This window comes from Sturnira hondurensis, unplaced genomic scaffold, assembly GCF_014824575.4.
Source record: "Sturnira hondurensis isolate 20B ecotype Veracruz unplaced genomic scaffold, ASM1482457v3 Scaffold0001120, whole genome shotgun sequence".
Classification (NCBI taxonomy): Eukaryota; Metazoa; Chordata; class Mammalia; order Chiroptera; family Phyllostomidae; genus Sturnira; species Sturnira hondurensis.
In genome coordinates this window covers 4093418-4120332 of record NW_028073751.1, presented here as the reverse complement: position 1 = coordinate 4120332, position 26915 = coordinate 4093418, and the positions used below count along the sequence as shown (strand labels likewise).

Here is a 26915-nt window from a genome sequence, read left to right as displayed (position 1 = left end):
ATATCAAACATTTTTCAGCTTTCTAATCTTTGAAAATTGTTACTTGTGTTTGAAATAAAAATGTATTTTTATTACAAAAGTGATCACATTTTTCTAAGAAAATGTGAATATGTATAAAAATATGGTAAACTAATCTCCTACCTTGTTTTCCAGAAATTATAATTTTTAAATAGTTAGAACCAAAGAGAAAAATGCATGATACGTGGTAGTCTCTTTGGAAACGAAGTACTTTGGTATGCAATTCTATACATGTTTGTGTTGACATAGTTCCATACAAGTCTGATTGCTAGAAGTATCAGAAGGATCTTATTTTAACCTGTGTTTTTCTTTCTGGTACTGATGGGGGAGTAATGATTTCACCCCTTGTTTTCCCCACAACCCAAGATTTTCTCAAAATAAAATCTTACTCTAGATTTGTAAACAGTCAGAAAATTTTTACTGTGGTTTCATAAGATCAAGCCAGGGTTTTTGAGTAGTAATGTAATTTTTGGATCAGTGAAGCTATTATCAGTAGGCTGTGATTATTTCTGGGTGTTCAGGAATGATGTGAAGAGAGAAAAAAAAGATGTAATCATCATTCAGAAATGAAGGGTTGTCGAATGGGATCTAAACCAAGGGGGCCTCCTAGTTGGTGCCTGTGTGAAGAAGCGGCATCAGCTGCAGGAACTTCCTGTCTACCAGGCTTTGGGTGTGTCAGATTCAAGTCCACCCTGGAGGAAGAGTAGATGTCCTGCTACTGACATCACAACAAACAGGGGAGAAGACAGTTGCTATGGAGATTGTGAAACAGCATTCCTGAGTCACTGTTTCTAAATGAATGGACAACACCCATTTTTAAAGCAGCAATCACCATCTCGAAACTCAGTAAAGAGAAAGCACTCGTAAGAAAGTAAAGAACAAGTATCAGTATTTGTGTCTTGAAAATATGCTGAAACCTTGGAAAAATAGGTTAATATTAGTTTGTTTTCTATATACATACTCTAAAGTTTTACCAGAACCTTAGGACGTTTGAAAGTGAGGAGGCTCTGCTTACTGTTCTTTCAACAGATGACAGAATATATGTGCATCTTCTTCCTGACAGCAAAGCAGACGGGTGTGTCTGCCACCCCTGTGACACTTGATGAAACTAGGACTTGCAGAATCTGAGCGCTTTACCGACTGAAAGCTTGTTTTCCCCAATGCACGAGTGCTTCATAGTACAAGGGGCTGGCAGTTTGCTTGGAGGGACTTGTAGTAAGAATGCAATGTTCCCAGCCTGGTTTCCACCTGTTCTGCTGAGCTGGAATAGTGAAACCTGAGTGGACTTTCCTTTTTCTGTCGACGCTATCAGCTATCTATGATGCAGGCCATGCCAGGGCCAGGGCCTCCAGATGAGCTTAGCTGTAGGCAAAAAGTTCCCCCAAGGGACTTGCCTTCTTAGACTACTAGAAGATTATTAAAACATATTTTGGGCCTCTTTGTTAGAGGATTGAATCCTAATATTCATATAGTTTTCCCCTCATTCTAATTACAGTGGAGAAATGTGGTTTATTGGAAAACACTCTCACAAACAGTTTTAGACAGTTGTGAGGAAATTGAGTTTGTTGCTTTTCATTTATAAGGAAGTTGTTTCAAATCTATCTGAATTATTGAAACAGGAAATTCATTACAGTTACCTAATGCTCTTAATATGGCATTTCTCACTTGTGTTTGACATGCAATTTTTCAGGGCTCCCTGGTGGTATCAGGAAAAAGATACTGATTCTGGAAGGCAGGGGCTGATTGAAAGAATTCTTTTAATTAGGAATAGGAGGTTTTAGACTCTCCTATGTTCCCTTTATTGTCTCTTGTGTGAATTCTAACGAGTTTAACTATCCAATTCTGAGTTTAACTATGGGGCTGCCGAGGCAACGTGGAACTCAGTGGATGCACTGCTAGACTCTTGCTTATTCTGTTAGCACTTTTTGCTTCCGATCACCGAGAACATTAGCGAGCTATCCCTGTGTCTGGGGACTGCTGGATAATCTTCAGTTTTCCTTCAGTCATCAGTCATTCTGTGCTTCTCTCTTAGACTTCCTTTCCTGTGACACACTCGTTTTATTTTCTTTTCTGAAGTGGCTGCTTCGGTGGTACACAACTCCTGTTTAGGCTGTTGGCAACAGTAAGTAGTGATGTCAGGGTCTATTTTGTTTCTCAGTAAATGGTAGATGAGCTATTGACTCATTCCATGTAATCCTTGGGCCATTCTTTGAAAATGGAAGGGAATGTTCTCTACGTTTGAAAGTATCCATTACATCCTTCTCTGTAGTTGTAACTGACTTCTGTATAAGGGAATCGAAGGGAGACCAGCAAGTTTCATTGGTTTCATCCTCATGTATTATTTATCTTTTACAAAGCACTTTGCAAAAAAGTGTTTTACAGCCATTTTATTATTTATTCTCTAGTCCTAGTTACACTAGTCCTGTGAGACAACAGAGTCCCGAAGACAGGAAGACTGAAACTGTAGTAGATAAAGAAAAGCTTATCCTGCACTTACTGTCCTTTAGTGGCTCTGTAGCATATTTTGTGGCAAAGCTGGAATAGGGTGCATTGGAAATTGAATTTAAGTCCATATTATGACCTGGTGTTGCCTCACTGCCCTAAGGAACTGAGTGTCAGTTCTGTGATAGAATACATAAATGAATTGAGCCTGACCCTGCTCTCTGTTCCATATGATTCTGAATGACAGGTACCTTACCTGTGCTTCTTGAGTAGGTAGATTAGGATTTGAAAGAAAATTGTTCTTGGCTGTGGTAACACTTTCCATTTTCATTGTAAATAGCCTGCGTCTATTGCTTTTCAAAGGAATTAAAAGACTCCCTAGGCGACGTGTGTCCCCTAATTGGATATGTTCCTCAAGGACAAGCTCCATGTGGCTGAAGTACCAGTCCGGCCCTGCTCCCATTCTCAGGCAAAGGCATGACTGGAGGTTGGGTCTGAAGCTTGCGGAGCCGTCATAAACCTCGACTGGGCACTTTTCCCTCAGTTCGCCCAATTGGAATGAAGTGATGGGTGAATGAATACACAGTGCTTAGGATGGTGCTCCTAAACCTATAGTGATGCTAATTTTAAAAATATTTATTAAACATTGGGCATATCAAATGAACAAGACATGGGTTTTTGCCCTTGAACAACTTACGATCTGGTCCACAGAAGCAGTTAACGATAAATGGTGTGATGAAGGATCTCATATAAAATACTCAGAGTCTAGCTCGGGTAGGTCCCTTAGTTCATTTTGCCGTATGATTGACTGGCTCTGCATAATTTATAGGTGAGGAGTAGCTTTTTCCTTCTTCCACGTTTTTGGAGCGCAGTGTCACCTAGCTAAGTCGCCAGGTGTGTATTTTAGTAGGAAGTCTTTCTGTAGTAATAACAGCACAATTGCTTTTACAGAATGAGCTTTTACCACTTCATTTCATGATCTTAAGAGGTATACCTAGTTTAGTTTTGTTTTTTAATAAATAGGAAAACTGAAATATGAATAATTAAAATGATTGCTCAAGCCCTGACCTGTGTGGCTTAGTTGGTTGGGAGTCATCCCACCAAGAGAAAGGTCACCAGTTTGATTCCTGGTCAGGGCGCGAGCCTAGGTTGTAGGTTCAGGGCCCCGGGTGGGACGTGTGAGAGAGGCAACCTATCATCGTTTCTCTCTCACGTCATTGTTTCTCTCCCTCTTTTTCTCCCTCCTTTACCCTCTCTCGAAAATAACATACATACATACATACATAAAGTGATTTGCTCAAAATTATACATGCAGTTTTTTAGGATGCCAGAAATTAAGAAAAAAAGGGGTCACGGTCTTTTTAGCCAGACTTCTAGATAAATTTTAGATTTTTGTTGATTTGCTTAATGTATTCGTTTCCTACTGTTATGTGACAAACTCAGCAGCCTAAAACAAAACCCATTTAATGGCTTGCAGTTCCATCAGTGAGAAGTCCAGCATGGACGGCATGGCTGGGTGCACAGTGTCACAGAGCCCTTCTCGTCTGTAGGCTCTGTGCGGAGACCTGCCTCCAGACCATTCAGGGTTTGGCAGAATGCAGTTCCCTGCATTTCCTTGCAGGCTGAGGTCCCGGTTTCTGTACCGCCTCTCAGCTCCTCGAGGCTGCCTGCAATCTTTGACATTTGGCCTCCTTCGTGCTCTAGCCAGCAACGGCACACTGCTGGTTCCTGGTGTCTCTCATGTGATTGGGTCAAGTGCACATGGTAATTTTCCTTTTCTTAAAAGTCAGTTGTACCAAATAACTAATCACAGAAGTGATATCCTGTCGTATTTTCAATTCTGATAATTATACAGGGTGTGTACATCAGGCTGGAAATCTTGGGAGATGTCTTAGAAGTCTGCTTACCACAATGAACATTTCCCTTGCCCCGTTAGACAACCCATGAGCCAGGGTGGGTGTCCACAAGGGAAGAGGTTGGGATTGAGTGTTCTGAGGCAGCGAGTGAATTGAATTGTGATTATAGGTATTATAAGGTGCAGGGATTCTGAGCCTTCCAGAACCATCTCAGAGCAGGGGCCAGGTGGCATTCATTCGTGGTGTTCTGGTGGTAATCACTTATCCAAGAGCTCAGATGTCCTGTAGTTGTCCTGTATAAGTTAGCCTGAACAGAATCTTAGAGAGAACTGAGATACAGGCTTGTAGTTGTAGGTTTCTGTTACCCATGTGCTGGCCACATGGCGTATGGGATTTTGTCCCTAATTAACTGTTCTTGTGAAGCACAGTGGTAGGAGTTAGAAATGCATTTTGCTATGTAATGTGCTCTGTATTCAGAATACTGTTTAATCATATTCTCTTATTAAATCCCTTCTAACTTCTCTGCTGCTAAGGACACTACCCAATTACCTTTCATTTGGCTGTATAAGTCTCCTGTGCCAAGAGCTCATCCTTAGCTGTCTGATGTTATTGGGCTTTTTTTCTGACTGGAGGGAAAAGTTAAAGATTCAGGGAGTTGTGTAGAGGTGAATCAGCCCCTTGGATGAATTTTCTTATATCCTTGAGTTTATAATAGGTCCAGTTCTTTTATTAGGCAGAGGGAACCTCTGTTCAAAAGACTGCCAAGTTTAGTCCCATTGGCCCACTTTTTAAAAGTTGAGGTATTAATAGATACACCACCATCACCACCGCAACAAATCCAGCTATGGGAAGGAAGTTTTACAGTTTATTTGCATTTAATAAGATAATAATTGACCAGGGTATGTTTCAAACTCATTCAATCATTTTACTTTAATTTGTTAGACTTCACAGGGAGTACTTTGGGGTCTTTTGACTTTTTCATTTTTGTTTTCTTATAGAAACCAAATTGTAAAGTACCTAGGAAGTTTCCTATTTCCTGTAGATGGTAAGCAAAAGACGTATCTCACCACATATCCCATTAGGATGTGGTGACTGAATCAGAGCTTTGAATTACTCTTTGGAAGCCGAGTTGAGGGGACAGCTTTTTATTTTTATATTGATTGATGGTCTTTTTGCAGAGCATACCAAGCCAAGGATATTTAATTTTGATACAGTGTACCTTTGAGTAATTAGATAAAGGTATGATTAAAAAAGACTGAGAATCTTTTGGAGAAGACGAAGCTCAGTTTTAACAAATGCAGTTTTGTTAAGGTCTTTCCTTATAGCTAATGACCTTTAGAAATTTATTTACTCATTTAATTCTATTGAATAAAAATTTCTATGGAATAAATGTTGTCCTACCCCCTTTTAAAATAAAATATTTATGCTTCTACCAATAACGGTTTGCATATAAGTGAAAGATTATTATAAAAATTGAGTAACAAGCAAACATCTATACTTTGTGTGTAACCGACAGCATTGCCACTCTTAGATGGAGGCGTCCCAAGAAGATACACTAAATACTGTCTTGGACTCACACCCGGACTTCAGATTCTCGAAGTATTCACAAGGGTGCCTTCTGAGGATATCAGTGGGCCACAGGGATTTGGGAACCTAGTGCTCACCACAGCTGAGCATCTGGCAAGGCTGCCGTGGGAGCCGCATAATGGACATCGAACAGGAATATGGTCGGGGCCATACGTGGCTCTGTGTTTTCCACTCCTTAGCTCACCATGGCCAGCCTTCAGCTCTCCTGAATAAGTCGAAGTATAGAAAGTCTGTGGGGCGGGATGAGTGTGCTCAACAGTGCAGGCTGTAGAGCAAGGAAGTGAAGAAACTATTGGGCTGGTCAAAAAGTCCATTTAGTTTTTTTTCGTAAAATAAAAGACATTTTTCATTTTCACCAATAACTTTATTGACTTGGATATTTTGAGTATGTTGGCTCTCTCGCACGTGGTACAATGTTGATAGTTCTCAGTGTTTCGATTTGGTTGCTGTCAACTTCAACTGGGCCTACCCAGCTGCGGAGCAACGTCCAGGGAGACATCTCCAGCATGAAACTTCATAAACCACTTGTGACACGTTCGATCAGTCGTAGCACCTTCTCCGTATACTGCACAAATCTTTTTTTGTGTTTCAGTTGTGTTTTCACCTTTTTTGAAATAATAAAGCATAATATGCCGAAAACGTTGCTTACTTTTTTCCATCTTGATATTAAAACAGCTATGCAAAAATTCACCCATTTGGATTTTTTAAAAATGTGTGCTGATAGGACAGCTGTCACAGTGCAATCTAGCAAAATTGTTTTGAATGGAGTTAAAGACAACTAAGTGCCACTAGAGCCATCTTATGGAAAAAAACAAAGGAACTTTTGGGCCAACCCAATATTAATATATGTTCAGACAAGCTAGGAATCTGGGTCATGCTCAGCAGGTATTGTCAGTTTAAAAAGCCAGAACAAAAGTGATTGATAGTGGTGACAGTCTTTGAGGGTCTGGCTGAGTCGCACAGTTTAGTCCTAATTGTGCTCTCTAGCGTAGAGCAGGCATCTGGAGTCTTTGTCCTAGGGATTTCCATTACCTCTTCATGTGTGTGTTCTGTTTCCTGTATTCCAGGACTTCCACTTTCTTGGGTAGCTCCCTCATTTTGGTGGGTCATACACTACAGTAGCTTCCTAGAGTATAGGGAGATAAATTTTTTGAAAGCTTGACTGTCCAAAAATATCTATTCTGAACTTACGTTTGATGGATATTTTGGTTGGATACGTAGAATTCTAGGCTGGGAATTACTTTTCTTCAAATTTCAAAGGCCTTGTTCCATTGTCATCCAGCTTTTAATATATATTATTTTAAAAAATCTGAAGCTTGCTTGATTTCTTTGTATATGATCATTTTTCCTCTTGTCTGTTGAATCTTGAAAATTTTCTTTGTATTCCCAGTGCTTTGAAATGGCACTGTGTTATGCCTTTGTGTGACCTATTTTTGCCCTTTGTGCTAGACACTCATTCTTCAATACTAGGAAATATTCTTGAATTATTTCTTTGATAACTTGCTCCTGTTTTCTCCTATTATTTGGATATTGTACCTCCCAAACCGATCTTCCAGTTAATTGTCTTTTCTCTCATTTTTCCATCTCTGTCTTCTTGATCTACTTTTTAGGAAATTCCTTAGTTCTTTCTTCATGTCCTTCTATTGGGCTTTTTCTTGAGTTTCTGTTCTCATAGTTTCATCTTCTAAGAGTTCTTTTTCCTCCAAATGTTTGCTTTAAAAATGGTATTATGTTTTCTTTTGTGGATATTAATGATTTTTAAAAATCTTCTCCTTGCATAGTATCTATGTAAGTTGCTTTTTCTTTTTCCTCTCATATTAGTAGCTTTTCTCAAATATCTGTTAATCCTGAGTTTTATCTGCTAATGTTTAAGAATGAGGGACTAAAGGTTCGATGGGAAACGCTGGGTAGCTGCGGCTTGTTGGCGGTGTGCTTTACTGCAGGGTGTCCGCGCCACTATAGTATAAAGTGAATCGCACATGTGCTTGTGTATCTTCCAGTAGCTACAGGAAAAGGCAGAAAAGAAATGCAAGATTAATTTTAACAATACAGTTTATTTAATTAAAAATATCTAAAATATTACTTTAATATATAGGAAATATAAAAGTTACTGCGATATTTTACATTCTGTTTTCATATTAAGTTGTGCTCTGGTGTTTATCTTACATTTATAGCACACCTCAACTTGGATGCTAAATTTTCATAAAAAACTTGATGTGTATTTAGACTTAATAAAATTTACAAGTGAAAAGTACCAAGGGTGTTCCAAATATACTTAACAGTAACAATAAATTATTAGTTTTTAAATTTAAATTTTGTTAAAATTAAATGAAGTTTGAAAGTCCTTCCTCAGTTGCACTAGCCACAGGAGAAGGGCCTGCTCGGTGAGTGGGACTGCATCTCTCCGGTGATCTGCTGAGACTGTGTCCGTAGCCTTAGGTCATTTTCAGTTCCCCAGAGGAGGCTTTTCCAGCCTGCTGCCTCCAGGGTGAGGGCCAGAGTGCTGGGATTTTGAGAAACCAGAAGGGGGAAGGTGCGGGGTGTCTCAGCATATAGTATGGATAGACTAACTTTTTCTTTCTTTATTGTATAGGATCCCTACCTATAACTGTGCCTGATATCCCCCAATCTAGAGACCCTCTGTTTTACCCTTTCTAAGAATAGACTTCCAGACTTCAGCTGGAGTAAGAGAGGACAGCCTCCCGATGGCGTGTTTGGGTAGGGGCAGGAAAAGCTACAGGTCTGCTTCTTAGACAGCTTTCAACCAATCTTTTTTTTTTTTTTAAGATTTTATTTGTTTATTTATTTATCTCTAGAGGGGAAGGAGAGAGGGAGAGAAACATCAATGTATGGTTGCCTTTTGTGCGTCCCCTGCTGGGAGTTGGCCTGCAGGGAACTGACCTGCAACCCAGGCATGTGCCCTGACTGGGAATTGAACCCAGATCCTCTGGTTCGCAGGCCAGCACTCAATCCACTGAGCTACACCAGCCAGGGCTGCACTTTTCTTATTCTTTCCCAATCTTGTAGTCTCCATCCTGCCATCATCGTTTTCTTTCTAGAAATTCCTTTTCTATACATTTAGAAGGGTTTCAAGAAGGGGAGCAATTAGATGTTTTGATTTAACCTACCATCTTTTACCTGGAAGTTTCTGTTTATCCGTACTTGTGAGCAGAGTTTGCTATTAAACAGTTTTGTTCAGTATTTCTATTTCCTTTGGTATCTATATGTGTAGTTAAAGGTTTTAGTGGTGGTTTTAGTGGAAAACTCTATAGGAGGGACGGGAAGATGAAGTGTTTAGTGCCAAGAGGCTAAGAGAATAGGGGCTGGTTTGAGGGCAGAAGAGAACTGACAGAACAGGTCAGTGGTGAGAGCGGAGACACATAGAGGTAGGTTGGAATGACTAGAGACCTCATTAAAAGGCTTGGAAATCTGAAGCATAAGGCGTAAATATAGTTCCAGAAGCATTTGTCTTCCTGGAGTCCACTATTTTTAGGTCTTTTTTGCTTTTCACACTCTAGGAACCTGTTATTCTGTATTTCAGAGAATCCACAAAACAACTAATAATATGATTTTTAAACACTGTTTGTGGACACAGTATACATAGGATCTGTAAGGGAAATACACAGTGGTAAATAAATAAACGATACACCTTCAAGGTACTACAGCAACAGGTTCCATTTCAGTAATTGAATTGGGCTTGCTGTTCGGGTGTTCTTTCGGGTTCTGAAACGATTTTGCCTTGCCTGTGATTCCCTTTGCTGGTAGTTGGCTGCCCTCTCTTGGACTAATTGAGGAAATGCAGCTTTCTTCCTGAATGGATTGTTTTTTGCTGTCCTTAACTCGTATTTAGCACTAAAACATGGATAATTTTTTAAGAGAATTAAATCTGTTTTTAAGGATGCACAATGGGAAACTGTTTTATTCCTTCTTATAAAACCATGTTTACTTTTGTATCTAAAGGCAAGCGTTAATAGGCATTAAATGGGAACAAGACAAGAATTTGGGGAATGTAAAGATTTTGGGCTTTGGAATATGGAGATGAGTTCCATACCCACCTCACCTCTAATCATGTGACTGCAATGATTTACTCCACCTGTCTGAGCTTCAGTCTCTTCATTGACACAGTGAAGAGGAGGAATAGATTTTAAGGGCTTCTCCAGGGACTGTTGTTCTAGGAAAGCAGCCCATATTATGGTATTTGTTCATAGGAGATGGAATGACTAAGTCTTAGACTCTGCCCCCAAGGAATTGAGTCTGGAAAGGGATAGAGGAGGCAGACAATCAAAAGACAATTTTACTTGCTTCTAGTGCTGTGAGACAGGCAAGTACCTGTAAGTGTGGAAACATCAGGTGCGGTGCATGTCCCGTGAGAAGAGGTATCATCCTGCGGGGCATCTTGGAGTTGACCTTAAAAGCACAATCTAAGCTGAGGGAAGCAGCAGCCTGGGAAAGTCTGGGGTGGTAAGGCAGCATGATCTGTTTGTGAACCTGCAGCTAGTCCGAGTTACCCAGAGGAGTTGCCCAGTGGAGGGTCTGTTGAGAGAGAAGTCAGGGGAAAGAAGCCAGAAGTGTTGTATGCCATGCTAAGGAGTTTGGATTTTGACCCAAGGGCTATGGGGAGCTATTGAAGAGTTTTAAATGGGGAAAAACATGGATAGTTGACATTTTAGAAAGATTACTCTTGGATATATAGTATGGAGGATGGATGTGGTGTGGTGCAGATGGGACTGAAGGCAGGAAATTCAGGTAGGAGGCCGTTGCATTAAATCAAGCAGGAGATAATAATGGCGTGAACTTGGGTAGTCGTAGTGGGGAAGGACGGGAGAGAAATAAGAGTCTGTAGGCAGAAAGAACAGGTTACTGGTTTCCTTGCAGCTGTGAACAGTCCAGCTGGCACTGATTCATTACATTTAGGCTCTGTTACCTGTGTTACAGGCATCCAAGAATTGTGCAGGTTTTGCTTGGTTCCCAGGGAACAGTTTGTGTTCGAAGTAGAAGTGCAAATAACTTTGACCTTGGCGATGGGAACCTAAACTGTACACACTGAACTCATCCTTTCTATGGCTTGGGTCATTTCTCTGTGCTGGCTGACTTGGGGTGGTGATAAAAGGAACTATTGGTCTCCTTGGCCGTTGCTGTCCCTCCCTCATCGCCCTTCTGCCTTCACTCCCAGTAAGCAGTGCACACCAAGTAACTTTATGTCCCATTGCTGCTGAGCAGTGGGATTTCTATTGTTTCTGATCTTACGGTTTCAAGTGATTAGCACTCAGTCAGCAGAAGCTTGACCTCCTCTGGACCATGGAGGGCAAACTTAAGATTCACATTTTAACTAGATTTAGCTGAACTTTGACATGAGGAACAAGAACATAATGATACAGATTTTTCTTGCTCATAAGAAGGTTAGTAAAACAGCTTTGTGTCAGGGTCAGAAGTGGAGGAAGGTCAGTTAAGAGGTATTCACTATACTCTTCTCAGGACATTAGCAAGAAGAATACGGCTTCGAAACGAAGTATTAGGGTAAAAAAGAATTCCTGCTTTCCTATATCTGCTCATTCAGACTTTCCTTCCTTAGTAAAGTATAGCATGTATACAGAAGAGAACATAAAATACACAGAATAATTGTAAACCAAACACCCACGTAACCACCGTCCATGTCAAGAAATAGAATATTCTAAGCATCCCAGAAGCCTTCTTTTCACAGTCACAACTTTTCACCCACCCCAAGCGACCACAGTTTTGACATTTGTGGTAATCATTCCTTTTCTAATTTTATATCCTAAATAATATAATTTGGTTTTACATGTGTTTAAACTCCCTGTAAATTAAGTAATACATTCATTTTTATGTTTGAGTAGCTGTAAGTTCATTTACTTTCTTTGTATAATTAAAATGTCTCCAGTGTACCAATACACCAGTTTATTCATTCTGCTCTTGATGGCTATGAGGATGGTTCTGTTTCAAACAGTGTAGTGTTGCTGTGAGCATTCTAATTATACCCATCCCACTACATATGTGCAAGTTTCTGCAGGGTAGATATATAAAAATCAATCTGTTGAGGTGTGGTATATTAACTTTACTAGATAAAGTTTGCAAAGTGGCCATAGCAATTTACATCACCACCAACACTGTGAGAGCTTCTGCCGCTCTGCGAAGAGGCAGACGTGACAACTGTTGCCAGTCTTGGCAAGTGCGAACGATATCTCGCTGTGGTTTTAGTTTGCGTTTCCTTGTTTACCAATAAAGCTGAGCATGTTTCATAAGTTTATTGGTCATTGGATTCAGAGTCCTTTCAGATCTTTTTTTTTCCTTCAAAGAGCTATATGTTAGTGACCTTAAAACTCTTCTTGCCCCCCTGACTTAAGAAATGTGCTAAGGAATAGTTTGGCAGAAATCTTTTAGCTTGTGGAAAGTAACTTAGATCTTTTCAGCTCATTTTCCCTTCTTTTTTTCCCCAACCCATCTGGTGTTTGGGAGGTTTCCTGGCATTTCACTGATCTCTCATCTCTTCCTTCTCCCTCCTTTTTCCTGTTTCCTAGACTCTGAAGCGGCTCATGGCAGATGAGGTAAGGACATATTGTTCAGCATGCGCATGTTCTAGCTCCTTTTCTACACCATAATGTTCACTATTTCCTAAAACTCCGATTTTATATAACTCGTGATGGTGGTATAGATTTTGTTCTCAGATCATCTCAAAGCTTTTTCCTAACTCTTTGCTCTGCGTTTGGCTCATTGCATGCATTTCCCTGGCACAGTCATTGGCTTTCAAGGTTAAGCACTTTCTTTAAACTCCAAGCTGACCTGCAGTCTGGATGCTACTCATATCACTTGAAGCTCTACAATGCTTGCAGATATTTACTGTTATTTTCAAACAGGTAGAGCTGATAAGCGGCAGCTTATCAGTGGCTCTTTTCGATTTGAACCTCTCTACTGGTTCATGGGCATTTTGTTGGCAGAGATGGCGTATATACCCCTGAGGAACGTTGTATTCTTTGCAAAGGGCATTTTGAAGACTATGTACTGAACTCTCGCTGCCTACTAACCCAGGTGCTATGGCATGTGCAGAAGAAAAGGAATCGTTTGTGGTTTTAAGGCATTTACACACTTACTTTCCATGATTTATATCTGTTACAATTTGTGGTCATATTTACCTCTTAAAGGGCGAATCCTCCAAGGGCCTGGCCAGATTTCTTACTGGGTAGCTGGGGGAGACAGAGGGCATTTTATTGGGATAGCTCAGCCCATGAGATACGTTCAGTTCTGCACTCCTAGAAATGGCGGGAAAGTTCAAGAACAAAGTTTTCTCTTTTTAGAGCGGTCCAAATCTTAATACTTCAGTCTTTTTATTTTGGGGTAAAGATGAGAATAAAGGGTCAGGATACTAAATTAGATAACGAAGAAGACTGGTTTCTTCTTTTCATGTCAGAAGAGTCTTGGACTGCCCGCAAACCCGAGGAACCGTGCATGTAGGAGGGGTTAGAGGGTTGGCTGTGTGATGGGTGGTTTGTTGTGCATAGGAAGATGGATTGCTGCTAATACTGTTTTCTCTTTCTCAGCTGGAGAGATTTACCAGCATGAGAATTAAGAAGGAGAAGGAGAAGCCCAATTCTGCTCATAGAAATTCCGCATTGTATGGGGATGATCCCACAGCCCATTCACTGCAAGATATTTCAGACGAGCAGGTTTTAGTACTCTTTGAACAGATGCTGGTAAGTTTCCTGCCCCAAAATGTTGTTTGTTCCTTTCTTTTTAAAGATTTTATTTATTTATTTTTAGAGAGAGGAGAAGGGAGGGAAAAAGAAAGGGAGAGAAACATCAGTGTGTGGTTGCCTCTCACATGCCCCCTACTGGGGACCTGGCCCACAACCCAGGCACATGCCCTGACTGGGAATCAAACCAGCAACTCCCTGTTTTGTAGGCCGGCGCTCAAATCCACTGAGCCATACCAGCCAGGGCATGTTTCTTTCTGATTATGTATTTATGGACGTGGTGGGACCTTTTTTGTGCACAGTCCCCATAACTAGACCGTAATTACAAAGAATTCCAGGCTTAACAGGGAACTTCTAATAGCAGTCCCGTTAACAAAGAGACTAAATGCACAAGCACCAGCACATAAATTGGAATCTATGAGTTAGGCTTGGAAATGTCTGATCACTGACCACCTTGTTAATGTCCTTCTGCCCAGCAACATATTAGCCACAAAGGCATATGGTGAGTGGCTCAACTCCTGTGGTAGTGTAGAGACTTTGGGTTAGCCAGAGTAGATAAAGTGTTGAAACAGTCACAAAGAAGAGACTGAGGAATGGAAAGGCATCATTTGCCCAAGGTCTTCTGATGCTATCTATAATTACTAGAAGACCTTTAAAGATTGTGGCTAAGGTCAGTTGAGTAATAATGTGTACATGGACATGGCTTACTTTGCTGTTCTTAGTGAGGAGGACACTCAGTGAACATCCATTAGTGATAAATCTTGGAAACTTTTGAGTATATGCTTATAAGGTTTCGTAAGACTTGTACATTGACTGGATATATGATTGCAGGTTCAAATAGGGGCTAGTGCAAGCCTAACTTAATTAAAATCGTGGGCTTAGAATCCGTAAGACAGGACCTGGTACATAGTAAGCAGTCAACCAATACTACTTTTACTATTTTTCACTGAAGATTTTAATTCGTCTCTCAGTAATCCAGGTGTATTAAGAGTCTAAGAGTGTGCTCTATCAAGATAATCCCTTGGCACTGGATTGCAAATTTAGATGTCTTTAGGGCCACAGAGGTAGCATAAATAAATTTAAAACACTAGCTAGAAAGACGATGATAAAAATGGGGACTGTGGTAAAATGAAGAAAGGCTTTTGGCATTTTTGTTACTTTCGATGGGTTTTTGTAACATTCCATTTGGGAATACTACTAGCCAGTAGTGCCAGATATTTCTATTTTTTAAAAGAAGCCAAAATCTGTAATTAAAAAAAACATAATAATTTTAATAGCATCAAATATCATAGCCAACAGATTTCCCCAATTAGATCATTTTTTTAAACAATAATTTTTTATTCCTATCACAATTGCATGTGAGATTCATTGTACCTAATAGTCCCTTAAGTTTTGTTTAATGTATAGGTTTTCCTATAAAAACATTTTGATTTGTAGAGTGTTCCACAATATGAAATTTGATGATTACATCCCTTGATGCTAGAAATCCAACTTTTTATTTGAAGTTTCCCAAATTTAAAATGTTGAACTAGCCAAGCAAAACATACTTTCTCTTTAGGTGATCCAACCAGAGGGCCAGCAGTTGGCAATTTCTTGTTCAATTCACCTATAAAATGAGGGGGAAAGCACCAGAAAAACATCAAATTAATATTGCTACTTGTGGGCAGTAACTCCTACACGCCGCATGCACACATACACATGAAACACACCAAGAAGAAATAGATTATACCCATTTCCCCCTATGCTTTCCTCATTTTAAATACTGTTCTGGACTTTTTCGGGTTAAACGCATGCTTGCTGAGACACTGGGCTCAGACACATAGTTGTACAAGTAATAGGCTCAAGTAGAGAGACCCCTTCCCCAGTAACACACTCCAGGTTATGTCTGTTGAGGGACTTCAGCACAGTTCCCAGTTCTTTCTTCATGGGAAAGGAGTTTGTGCGGGGACTGAGTTCAATGAGGGAAATGGATGTTAGGCCCCAGATGCTGCAGATTTTGCTGGTGTTAGGGTGATGTCAGTCACTCAGCACTTCAGTCTGAAGAGATTATTAAGGTCCATCCTAAGTGCAGAAATCATCAGGTGTGGTTTTCTTTCAATAATACAGAATCCAGTCTTCATCTACATTGAGTCCATTTTTGTTAGGAAAAAAGTTAAGTGTATACGTGTGAAAACATCTACAAGTATTTATACTAAAATGCTCACCGCCCTTGTCCCTGAGGAATCTGTATCATCTGTAATAGCTTAAATCTCTTCAGGATCAGGAACATTAATTCAATTAGATTTATGTGTTCAGCTCTTCACTAGGTATGCAAAACATTAAACATTAAAAACTTGTGAAGAAATCAAGGCACTTTTATTTTTCCCTTCCTCTACTAGGTGGACATGAACCTGAATGAGGAGAAGCAGCAGCCTCTGCGGGAGAAGGACATTGTCATCAAGAGGGAGATGGTGTCCCAGTACCTGCACACGTCCAAGGCTGTGAGTTCGGGGGCGGCTGGCCACAACGTGGGAGGCTGCCCTGATCTTGGACCTGTTTGTTTTCCCAATTTCCCAGAACACTTTATGTCTACATCAGTTCTGTTTCATTCTGCTATATAAGCCAACTCATTTCATACTTTTCACTGGTTATCATTTTCTCATTCTTTCTGTTTGATTCAGTTTTCATGAAGTATGTATGGGACTGAGATGGGAAATTTTGATTCTCACATGGTTGGGTGGTGTGTGTGATGGGTGTCTGCCTTGATATTATTTAAACTTGTATTGACTAATACTAGTCCAATTTATGGCTGGGCCCAGGATTCACTAATCTGTCTACACACCCCTGTCCAGGGCATGAGCCAAAAGGAGAGCTCTCGGTCTGCCATGGTCTACATTCAGGAACTGAGGTCAGGTTTGCGGGACATGGCTCTGCTCAACTGCCTGGAGTCCCTTCGTGTCTCCCTCAACAACAACCCCGTCAGGTGAGGCTCCTGAGGTGGTGCCAGGAGGAAGAGCCCAGGGTTGGAGACCGAAGGGGGATGTTCTGGATAGGGAGTAAGGAGTTGCCAAGATGAACTTTGTTTTTGGGCAGATGAATTCACGGATTTGGTTTAATACTGCATTGTCTGTGTCTCTTCCTTTCAGCTGGGTGCAAACATTTGGGGCAGAGGGCCTGGCCTCCTTGTTGGACATCCTTAAACGACTCCATGATGAGAAGGAGGAGACTCCTGGGTAAGGACTTTCAAGTTTTGACATCTTGTAGGGGACTTGGCTGTTTGCTCCAAAGGAGAAAATAGCTGTTAAATGTAAAGTTATGGACTAGGGGAATATGCTGTTAGCCAAAAACAGTTTATTGCACAGGTGACTAGAGGATGAGTGATGATTCTAGATATATGAAAGGGAGGAGGAATATTTCATGGTGAATAATGCAGGCTGTATATACCACATAAGGTTATGAGTCCCTCAGCATAGGTACTTCTCTAACCGGGAAATAGGGTCTGATGGAGTCCTGCGCTCTCCTGTGGTCTGGTCTGGGTCAGCTCTCATGTGGAAGTTTTATAGTGTACTTCATCATTTTGGAAGTAGCTTTATGACAGTCCTCAGAGTTAGAATAATTCTTGGTGTACCTTGGACTGTCTTAGCTTACCTCAAAGCCAGCCTGACCCAAAGCAACTTCTTTACTTTCTGTAATTTTTCCAAAATAAAACACAGGGCCTGTACCTCCTGAGTGTATAGACTTCAAACCTTTGAAGAAGGAAGGCAGTCATAGATGCAATGTTATCCTGACAGAATTCAGCACTTAGGAGCCTAGAGGGAATGAGTGGGAAGATTTTAATGTAATACTAAATCTTGGATTTTGAGAGGATTAACTAAGGTCTTTGATAGTGGTGATCCCTCTTCAGCTACCTGTTTTTTGCCAGTGTTTCAGGACAGTGGCTGCAGGCTAGAATTTACTCAGCTACTGGTTGGAGATATTCCTGAGACCCCTATTTGCAAAACTGAAAAGTCAGATGGGAGGGGGGTGTAGAATAAAGGGACTTCAGTGATTGTGTCTTCTGCATGCAGGAGCTATGATAGCCGTAACCAGCATGAGATCATTCGCTGCCTGAAAGCTTTTATGAATAACAAGGTAAGACTTTTCCTGTTTTCTTGCCAACCCCCCATCATGACCCCTATTCTTTTTCTTCTATCGGCAAACTCCAAACAGGACTTAGGAGTATGAGGCTCAAGACCTTCAGCTTTCCCTTTTAGTACTGTACCTTTTTGATTGCCACATGTACATGCTTCTCTAGACCCCTTCCCCAGTTGTAATGTCTGTTTCAGAGGGTAGGCTTAATTTCCTTTCTCTTTTTATAGTTTCTAATGCTAATTCTTGAATTTCCTGAATTGCAGTTACTGTTTTTAAAAGGTTTATGTCTGAGGGGTTTTTTTTCCGGTCATACTATAGAAATTTTTTTCTTTTTTTTTTAGTATTTAAACCCAGGGAGCCCATGATTATTTGTTCCTGGATGCAAATTTATCTTCCTCACTGTCTAATTTTGTTATAGTTAACTTATTTCATTCGGTTGGGGAGGCATTAAAAAGAAACACAAAAATCCAAGATTTCTAACTCTTGGAAGACATAGAATTCTGTTATGTTATCTACTAGCAAGTTATTTTCCTGTGCTCATTTCTGTTTCACTCTTTTGGGAAAAGTGTTTTACCATATGTTAGTGTGGTAGGGCTACACTAATAGAGGACTGTAAATTGGGTGTCTTCAACGGAAATGTATTGTCTCACATTTTTGGAGGCTGTAAGTCCAAGATCAAGTGCTAGCAGGGTTGGTAGGGTTGGTTCCTTTCGAATCTGAGGGAGAGTATGCTCCATGCCTCTCTCTAGCTGCTGGCCGCCTGCTGGCGCTCTCAGGCTTTCCTTGACTTGTGGATGTGTCACCCCAATCTTTGCCTGCATGCTCACGTGGCATCTTCTGTGTGTATGTCTATGTCCCTGTTTCCCTTTTGCATAAGGACAGCAGTCATTGGATTAAGGACCCACCCTACTCCAATGTGACCTTGTAACACCTAATTATATTTGCCAGTGACCCTGTGTCCAAATAAGGTTGCATTCTGAGGTGCTGGGAGTTAAAGCTTCCACATATGAATTTTGGGGGGAAATACTGTTTAACCCATAATGATTCCTAGCCTTGCCTGGGGTTTGATGCTGTCGTCTTTAAGCCTACCTCCTCTGTTCTCGTCCTACCAGTTTGGAATCAAGACCATGTTAGAGACAGAAGAAGGAATCCTGCTGCTGGTCAGGGCCATGGACCCTGCTGTTCCCAACATGATGATCGATGCGGCCAAGCTGCTTTCTGCTCTTTGTATCCTGCCGCAGCCAGAGGACATGTATGTGACTGGGATTAGTCCCCTCCTCCATTCTCTCTTTACTGTCTTCCCTAGTCTGGAGGAAAACTGAGTTTCTTGGGTGGCCACTGGTCTTAAAAAAAAATTTAGAAGCAGCACAACATTGTTTTTAAAATGCAAATAATACAGAAGTATATAAAGTAAAATTTAACAGCCTTATGCCTTTGGCAAATCCTGTTCTGCAGAGTTAATTACTGTTAATGGCTTGGTACTATCTCATAGGTCTTTTTCTAGCACAGACAAATATATTGCATTTCCTAGATTCTAAGATGTAGTATTCCGGAACTAGGGAAAGATGGCTCATGTGTATGCACCCAGTCACAGGATAGATTTTTATTTTTGTAGAGGGGTCTAACAAAAGCTAAATTATACCATTTATGCTTTTCAGTTTGTTTCTTTTAATAATAGATCTTGGGCATCCTTCTATGTCAACATGTATAGATATCTTTAGTGGCTATTTAGCATTTTATAGTATGTACTGTATTTTTAGGACTGTAAGATGCATCAGACCTTAAGACGCACCTAGGGTTTAGAGGAAAATAGGAAAAAACTTTTGAAGCAAAAAAAATGTGATAAAATATTTACTAACCTGTGACCCCACTCCACCACTGCCGGCCCTCTCCCAGTGAGCCAGGCAAGCTACATTCAGACTGTAAGATGCACCCCACTGTCCTCCCAAATTTGGGAGGAAAGTGCATCTTACAGTTCGAAAAATATGGGATATCCCATAATTAACAGTTCTCTCACTGCTAGACTTTTACATAGACTTTTTAAAAAGCATATGTGGCTCTTGCTTTAGGTAACAAGAATTTTAACTTTTACATGTGTTGCCATAATGGACGTGCTTGTACATGTATTCTTTCACATTTATGCATTTATGTTTGGTAGATTTCTAGAAGTAGGCCAAATATTATTTGCATTCAAAATTGCTATTGTTAAATGCCCCTCCAGAAGCTGTACCAAGTTATACCTTATTAAGCAGGGGTCTTAGTTTGGTACCCATAGACAGGAGTCTTGGGATGAGTTTTAAGGCACATTTTTCTGAAGAGACGGTTCTTAGCTTCCAGCGGATTCTGGCCCCTGTTCTGGGTGGCAGGGAGAGCACTGACCATATTCTGTTTCCTGTCCGATTGGCTTCCCTGCGTGATCTCCCGCTGCGCCTGTCCGCGTCAGCGCACCTGCACAGCTCTCTTCTTTTCTCCTGGGCAGGAATGAACGGGTTTTGGAGGCAATGACAGAGAGAGCTGAGATGGATGAGGTGGAACGTTTTCAGCCACTGCTGGATGGACTAAAAAGTGGGACCTCCATTGCACTCAAGGCATGTACCTCCCCTGGACCTGGGCCCAAGAGTAGAATTCAGCATGGAAAGACTTAAGTTCATTTGGCTTTTTAATAGAGCACATGGTATGGTTCCCAACAATGTATTTTACATTTCAGAATTTGTTAGAAAGGGAAAATGGTTATCCTTCTCTCCAAGAAGGCAGAGAAAGAACTGTTTCTCATTATGAAGTGGGAAAAAGGAATGGTATTTATTTACAAGTTAGTAAAACCAAGGCCTAGAACAAAGTATACCATCAAATTCTTGAGATTGTTTAGACCTCTGTGCTCTCCAGACCTGGTCAAACCAGGCCTTACTGCTCTGGCAGAAGCTCATTTTTGTAGTCCTGTACTGCATTTTCTAGATGGTATTTGGGGCCCTCAGAATAGATGTAAAGAGAATGGAATCTTGGTATCTAGGTGTTAACACTGACATAGCTGCTGAATTTAAAAATTTTAGGTGGGATGCCTACAGCTGATCAATGCTCTCATCACCCCAGCTGAAGAACTTGACTTCCGAGTTCACATCCGAAGTGAGCTGATGCGCTCGGGGCTACACCAAGTGTTGCAGGTAAGATGCCGCCCTTCGTTAGAAAGGCCGTGCTGATTCCTTCCTGCTCTTATGGCCAGTCATCCCAGGGGTAGCTTGGGTTTTCAGTTTGAAAGCCGGGTTGAAAGGCTTGGGTTTCCGGCCAGCATAGGACATTGCCGGGTTCCCTGACTCTCTGTTTTGTCGTGGACAGGACCTTCGGAAGATTGAAAATGAAGACATGAGAGTGCAGTTGATTGTGTTTGATGAGCAAGGGGAGGAAGACTCCTACGACCTGAAGGCACGGCTGGATGACATTCGAATGGAGATGGAATATCCTCTCACTGACAGGGTTCAATCAAGACAGGAGATAGTCAGTTGACAGCAGCCTGTGTGTCTTCTTAGTAGATAAGGCAGGTGTCTTCTAGTTGCTGTTAAAGTTATTGACCTCAGCACGGACCAGGGAAGTTAGGAGAAGTGATCGAGGGTGGTTCAGCATGGAAGCAGCCCTCAAAATTAGTTTAGACCTCCTGGAACACACAGTAGCTTAGCTTACTAAGATGTAGAATTGGTTTTTATAGAACACACGTAGGTCAGGGAGTGGGGTTATCTTTTGCTTTCTTGTATATGTTCCAGAGACCCACAGAGGGAGTAATTTGGTTACCCGTGAATACTGCCACAAGTGACTTTGAGGCATTTATCTTTTAGTTTCTGTCTACTGATTGATCTTCAAGCTAAAGGTCCCCTTGCTAAAGGAAGTTTATAGAGCTTAAAGTTTCGAGCAATATTTACAGGAAGAACAGCTGTTAGAATAGAAGAGCATCTTGCTACTTTTCCTGAGAGTTGGGCAAGCCACCTGTCATAGTGTCTAAATATATGCTTTCCTTAGCTTCTTCCCGTTTTCCACTGATTTCAGCGAAGTCTTCCAGATTCTCTTAAACACAGTGAAGGATTCGAAGGCAGAGCCACACTTTCTGTCCATCCTGCAGCACCTCCTCTTGGTCCGAAATGACTATGAAGCCAGGTGAGATGGCGTACCTGTGGGATGTTCTGAACTTCAGCCTAAGTGGAAAGAGCAAAGCCCTTAAGTTCAAAGATTGTCTGTAAAGGGGAAAAAAAGGTGAGGATTAGGTTCCATTTTTAGTCATGGATATAAAGGGAGTTGTCATTGGTCTCTCTAATCCAACTGAAAGGCACCCCTGGGGAAGGGGTGTGTCAGAGTGTGTAAGAGGTCAGAGTGTGTAAGGCAAAGTGCCCGTTCTCTTTTGGAGGGTCTGGTGGTGTGGAGTGAAGAAGACAGCGAAGGGAGGTAAGCTGAAAGGTCTTTCAGGTCGCCCGAAAGTAGAGATTTAGCAGCTGTACTATCCGTGACACGGAGGACCCGCCTGAGGTTTTAGATGGGAAGGCACTGGCACTAGGAGGCAGATGCTGGAAGCGTTGGCCACCTGAAGGAGACAGGGCAGCTGGCGTGGAAGAAGGGTTCCCAGCGAGGCAGCAGGGCCTCTGTTCACAGTGCGGAAAGGCCCCTCTCAGAACTCGTGTCCTCAGGTCCCTGTATCATCAGAGCAGTTACCTTTTCTTGATCCTGAGTACTTCTGAAAACTGCATTGTGCCTTTTCTTTAACAATCTTGATTTGTTTCTATTGTAGACCGCAGTACTATAGGCTGATTGAAGAATGTATTTCTCAGATAGTTCTGCGCAAGAACGGGGCTGATCCTGACTTCAAGTGCCGGCGCCTCAAGGTTGATATTGAGGGATTGATTGGTAATTGTAATTTTCTATGTGCTTCCTTAAAATATTGCTTCTACCTTTCATTTTGCATCTTTCAGTGAAAATTTCAGAGAAGGTCTCTTTCTGGTCCCCAGGTATTTGTATTTTGGCCCTTTCTTAGTTGTTGACCAGCATCTGTGTTAAGAATATATAGGCCTTTAGTTTATTTCTACACAATTCTAAAAATTTAACTCAGTCTCACACACTACCCCACCTTTTGAAGGGACTTCAGCTTTTTAAGCTAGGACTCTTGCTGGTCTCCAAGATTCGTAAGTATGACTTGTAGGCATTCTTCACACCACCCAGCATGGTGGCCTTAATGGATACTCAGACATTTTATGCTGAATTTATCTAATAGTCCCATTTCTTTATCTGGTGCAGAACACTAAGAAGGGCAATGAAAATAAACAAAAGGGCCAAAGACCTCCCTGCCCTGCAGTTATGTTGAAGGGCTTACTTAGGTAGCAGTAAGAGAGGAAAATAAGAGATTGGGAGCTTTACTTTCTGACTCTTCTTTTCAGATCAAATGATTGATAAAACAAAGGTAGAGAAATCTGAAGCCAAAGCTACAGAGCTGGAAAAAAAGGTGCGTATGAGAAATAAAAAAAATCAGAGTGTATCTTCCTTTGTCTGAGGTTGTTATTTTTCTGACATGCGAAGCACTCAGCACACAGCCGCAGTTCTTAGATAACCCTCCTGCGGTTCTGGAGGCGCGCTCAGGCTCACCCGGCACTCAGGCCTCTTCTCCCGGAACAGCAGGAGCAGCAGTGTGTCTGAGTTCCTTTTTCTCTCTGATTGTTGGAGACTCCTTTTATGGTTGCGATTATGCACCATGGCTGTCCTGGTTAAATGTCTTTAACATCTTATTTTATAAAAAGTATTATAACTCTAAAAATAAGCTATGGAAATGGTCCTTAGTTTACTCCTTCTTTATCCATGATTTTTCAGGTCAAAATCATGGTGTTCTTTTTTCCCAGGCATTCCCTGGGTCAGTGATCTCTGTAAATCAAGACTGACACAAAGCAGTAAATCGTGGGGAGTAATGCTGTCCTTCTTGCCCAGATAGCTTACTGGGAGCCTGATTCCTTTCTCCTTTAGCTGGACTTGGAGTTAACAGCCCGGCATGAGCTACAGGTGGAAATGAAAAAGATGGAAAGTGACTTTGAGCAAAAGCTCCAGGATCTTCAAGGAGAAAAGGATGTATTGGATTCTGAAAAGCAGCACATTGCCACAGAGAAGCAGAGCCTGGAAGCAGAGGTGTCTCAGCTCACAGGAGAGGTGAGGTCTGAGCAGGGAAGGCAGAGTGGCCTGCGGTTGCCACCAGCAGCCACAGGGCGAGCCTGTCTTGGAGCAGGAGTTGCCTTGCTCCCAAGAGGGTTCAGCTACTAATTGGTCATCTACTTACCTCATGTGTGTTTTAACAGTCTTTTACTGTTTCATTTTGTGTTGTGTTGGGGATAAGTAATATGTAAGATAGAAAATTTGAAAAATACAGAAGAACATAAAGAATAGAATAAGTCACAGTACTACTCAGAAATAAAGATAATACTCTTCCAATAAATTTAGGAGTAGAAACTAAATAAATTGTTCTCATATTTGCTTATTTTTTGCTGTTTGTCATCTCTGGACAGATTCATCTTTACACACTCTCTCTGCAGTCATAAATGTTTGATTGATGATCTGTGCTCTGATCATTTGACCACATACCGTATTATGCCATGTATGATGCGCACCTGTGGTTTTGTGCACATTATGCACAGGATTATTATACCCATGGTATATAATCATTATATACCCATGTATAACACGCATCCTTATTTTTCCTAAAAAATTTGGGCAAAAATGTACTCATTATACATGGCAAAATACAGTATGTGGCTATATAATTACTTATATAGCAGCTCATGTGTTAATTATATAACTGGAATATTTGATTTACTTCAATTTTGCATTTTCTAATCAAAGGGAGAGTTTAACGGCAATACTGCAGTTGCCTTTTTAATAAAAAGCATGCTGAACTAAGGACATGAAGACCTGAATTTAATTTCACCTTGTCACTAAATGGCTGTTTGACTTTAAGCCAGTCGTTTCATGTCTGTCTCCTTTTGTATAAAAGGAGAAGTTGGGATTAAGTCGTTTTTTAGGTCCCTTCAAACCCCAGTTGTCCCTGAGGTTCAGTGAGAAGTGTGCTCTCATTGATGTTGTGTTTCTAGGTTGCCAAGCTGTCCAAGGAGCTGGAAGATGCCAAGAAAGAAATGGCTTCTCTCTCAGCTGCAGCTGCAGCAGCCCCGCCCAGCAGTGCCACTGTTCCCCCTGCCCCGCCTTTACCTAGTGACTCGGGCACTGTTATTCCACCCTCACCTCCTCTTCCTGGGGGCGGTACCATTCCTCCTCCACCACCTCCCCCTCCTTTGCCTGGGGGTGTTGCCATCCCCCCACCCCCTCCTTTGCCTGGGGGTACTGCCATCCCACCACCTCCCCCTTTACCTGGGGGTACTGCCATCCCCCCACCCCCTCCTTTGCCTGGGGATTCTGCCATCCCCCCACCCCCTCCTTTGCCAGGGAGTGCTGCCATCCCACCACCTCCCCCTTTACCTGGGGGTGCTGCCATTCCCCCACCCCCTCCTCCCTTGCCTGGGGGTGCTGGCATCCCCCCACCCCCTCCCTTGCCTGGAGGATCAGGAATGCCACCTCCCCCTCCCCCTCTTCCTGGTGGTTCTGGAATCCCTCCACCCCCTCCATTTCCTGGAGGCCCTGGCATTCCCCCACCTCCACCAGGAATGGGTATGCCTCCACCTCCCCCATTTGGGTCTGGAGTTCCTGCAGCCCCAGTTCTGCCATATGGATTAACCCCAAAGAAGCTTTATAAGCCAGAAGTGCAGCTCCGGAGGCCAAACTGGTCCAAGGTGAGAATTTCTGTCCATTTCTTCTTCAGTGCCCATTCAGAGACCACTTCACTTTCCTACTTTGTACTTTGTGCATGGTTGGGCTTCCCGTTCTCTAGGCTCGCGTCTGTCTGTCTCAGTGCCACTCATGCATAGGTATATTCAGCAGATCCTAGACATCTCCTATATACTAGAAATTACTTTAGAGAGTTCTTTGAGTCCAAACTGCTATAAAACCTAAACTTCAGTTAGTAGTGGTTTGGCCTTTGAGGATGTGAGTGCCAGGGTAACACACAGTTTGATAATAGTCATTTCACCAGTCTGCAAAGTACTGATAATTTTGTTGATTTCAAGTCGTGGATTATGGATACAGCCCCCTCGCTCCACCCTTGGGTAAGTGAGCTACACAGGATATGTTTCCACGACACAGTATTGTTCCCACTCTATATCGGAGACCTCTGTGTTTCTGCACCAGCCTTTTACTTCCAGAAACCAAGTTAGGGATTAGAAAATGAATGAATTTGGTACAGTTAGCCAGATTGATGGGCAAATATGTAATGTAGAGGAAGATGTGAAATAAGTGGTAATGCTTCTAAAACTAGTGGATTTAAGGTTAGAAGGAGGATCTGTAGCGTAACTTGAATAATCTTCAACAAGCAAAATGGAAGTGTCATCTCCTGATTTTATCAGGAAGAGCACAGCTGCTGTCTGTACCTCAGGTCATTCTCGCTCTGGTGGGACAGTGCTAATAACCAGCCAGCCACCGCTGCGTCTTCATCGGTTTTCTCGGGTGGAAAGTATGGGCTCACCTTGGTAACTGTTAACACCCTGCTTGTATCCACAGTTTGTTGCTGAGGACCTTTCCCAGAACTGCTTCTGGACGAAGGTGAAGGAGGACCGCTTTGAGAACAGTGAACTTTTTGCCAAACTTACCCATGCCTTCTCTGCCCAGACCAAGAGTGAGTCCCTTCCTCTTTCGTGCACAGGGCCAGCATAGGACTTAGAATATTCTTTAGGTGGGTTTCCCGTTCCTTTCCCTTCCCCGGGTGAGGGTTGACGAGAGATGGGGTTTCAATTTGGAAGAAAATACAATATTTTTATATTCGGGGGGTGCTGGGTTTGGGAAAGAGAATTGTTGCGTGTAGGTTGGTATTTCCCCCCACCCCAGTTTTTTTTGCAGGTAGGTATTTTATGTCATTATAATTTGATATGAGGTTAAAGTGACAGAGCTTAGTCTGGGCCCATTCTGATGATGCTCTTGAATCGATCCTGGCACCAACTTTAAGGTGCTCTCTCCAGACCTACATCCATAATTGATAAGGGTTGGGCAGAGTCTTTAATAAGTCAGGTGATTGGGCAACTGTCTACAGTAACAAACCATATGTGATTCATTTTCTTTCTTCTATTTCTTTCCAATATCTGAT

At 41.8% G+C, this 26915-nt stretch overlaps 1 protein-coding gene across 2 annotated transcripts in view; it reads left to right on the top strand.

The window, feature by feature from the left end:
- DIAPH1 (diaphanous related formin 1) overlaps window positions 1-26915 on the top strand; it is an 86966-nt gene that overhangs the window by 15568 nt on the left and 44483 nt on the right. Inside the window, exons 2-17 of one of the 2 annotated variants that reach the window (XM_037062655.1) lie at window positions 12440-12466; window positions 13457-13609; window positions 15988-16089; window positions 16441-16571; window positions 16735-16821; window positions 17656-17719; window positions 18832-18971; window positions 20199-20307; window positions 20767-20877; window positions 21050-21168; window positions 21743-21859; window positions 22485-22600; window positions 23128-23192; window positions 23705-23884; window positions 24820-25512; window positions 26336-26450. In XM_037062655.1, the coding sequence (XP_036918550.1) occupies window positions 12440-12466; window positions 13457-13609; window positions 15988-16089; window positions 16441-16571; window positions 16735-16821; window positions 17656-17719; window positions 18832-18971; window positions 20199-20307; window positions 20767-20877; window positions 21050-21168; window positions 21743-21859; window positions 22485-22600; window positions 23128-23192; window positions 23705-23884; window positions 24820-25512; window positions 26336-26450 (2329 nt within the window). The remainder of the gene's footprint in view (window positions 1-12439; window positions 12467-13456; window positions 13610-15987; window positions 16090-16440; window positions 16572-16734; window positions 16822-17655; window positions 17720-18831; window positions 18972-20198; window positions 20308-20766; window positions 20878-21049; window positions 21169-21742; window positions 21860-22484; window positions 22601-23127; window positions 23193-23704; window positions 23885-24819; window positions 25513-26335; window positions 26451-26915) is intronic. The other variant, XM_037062651.1, reaches the window with a different exon arrangement.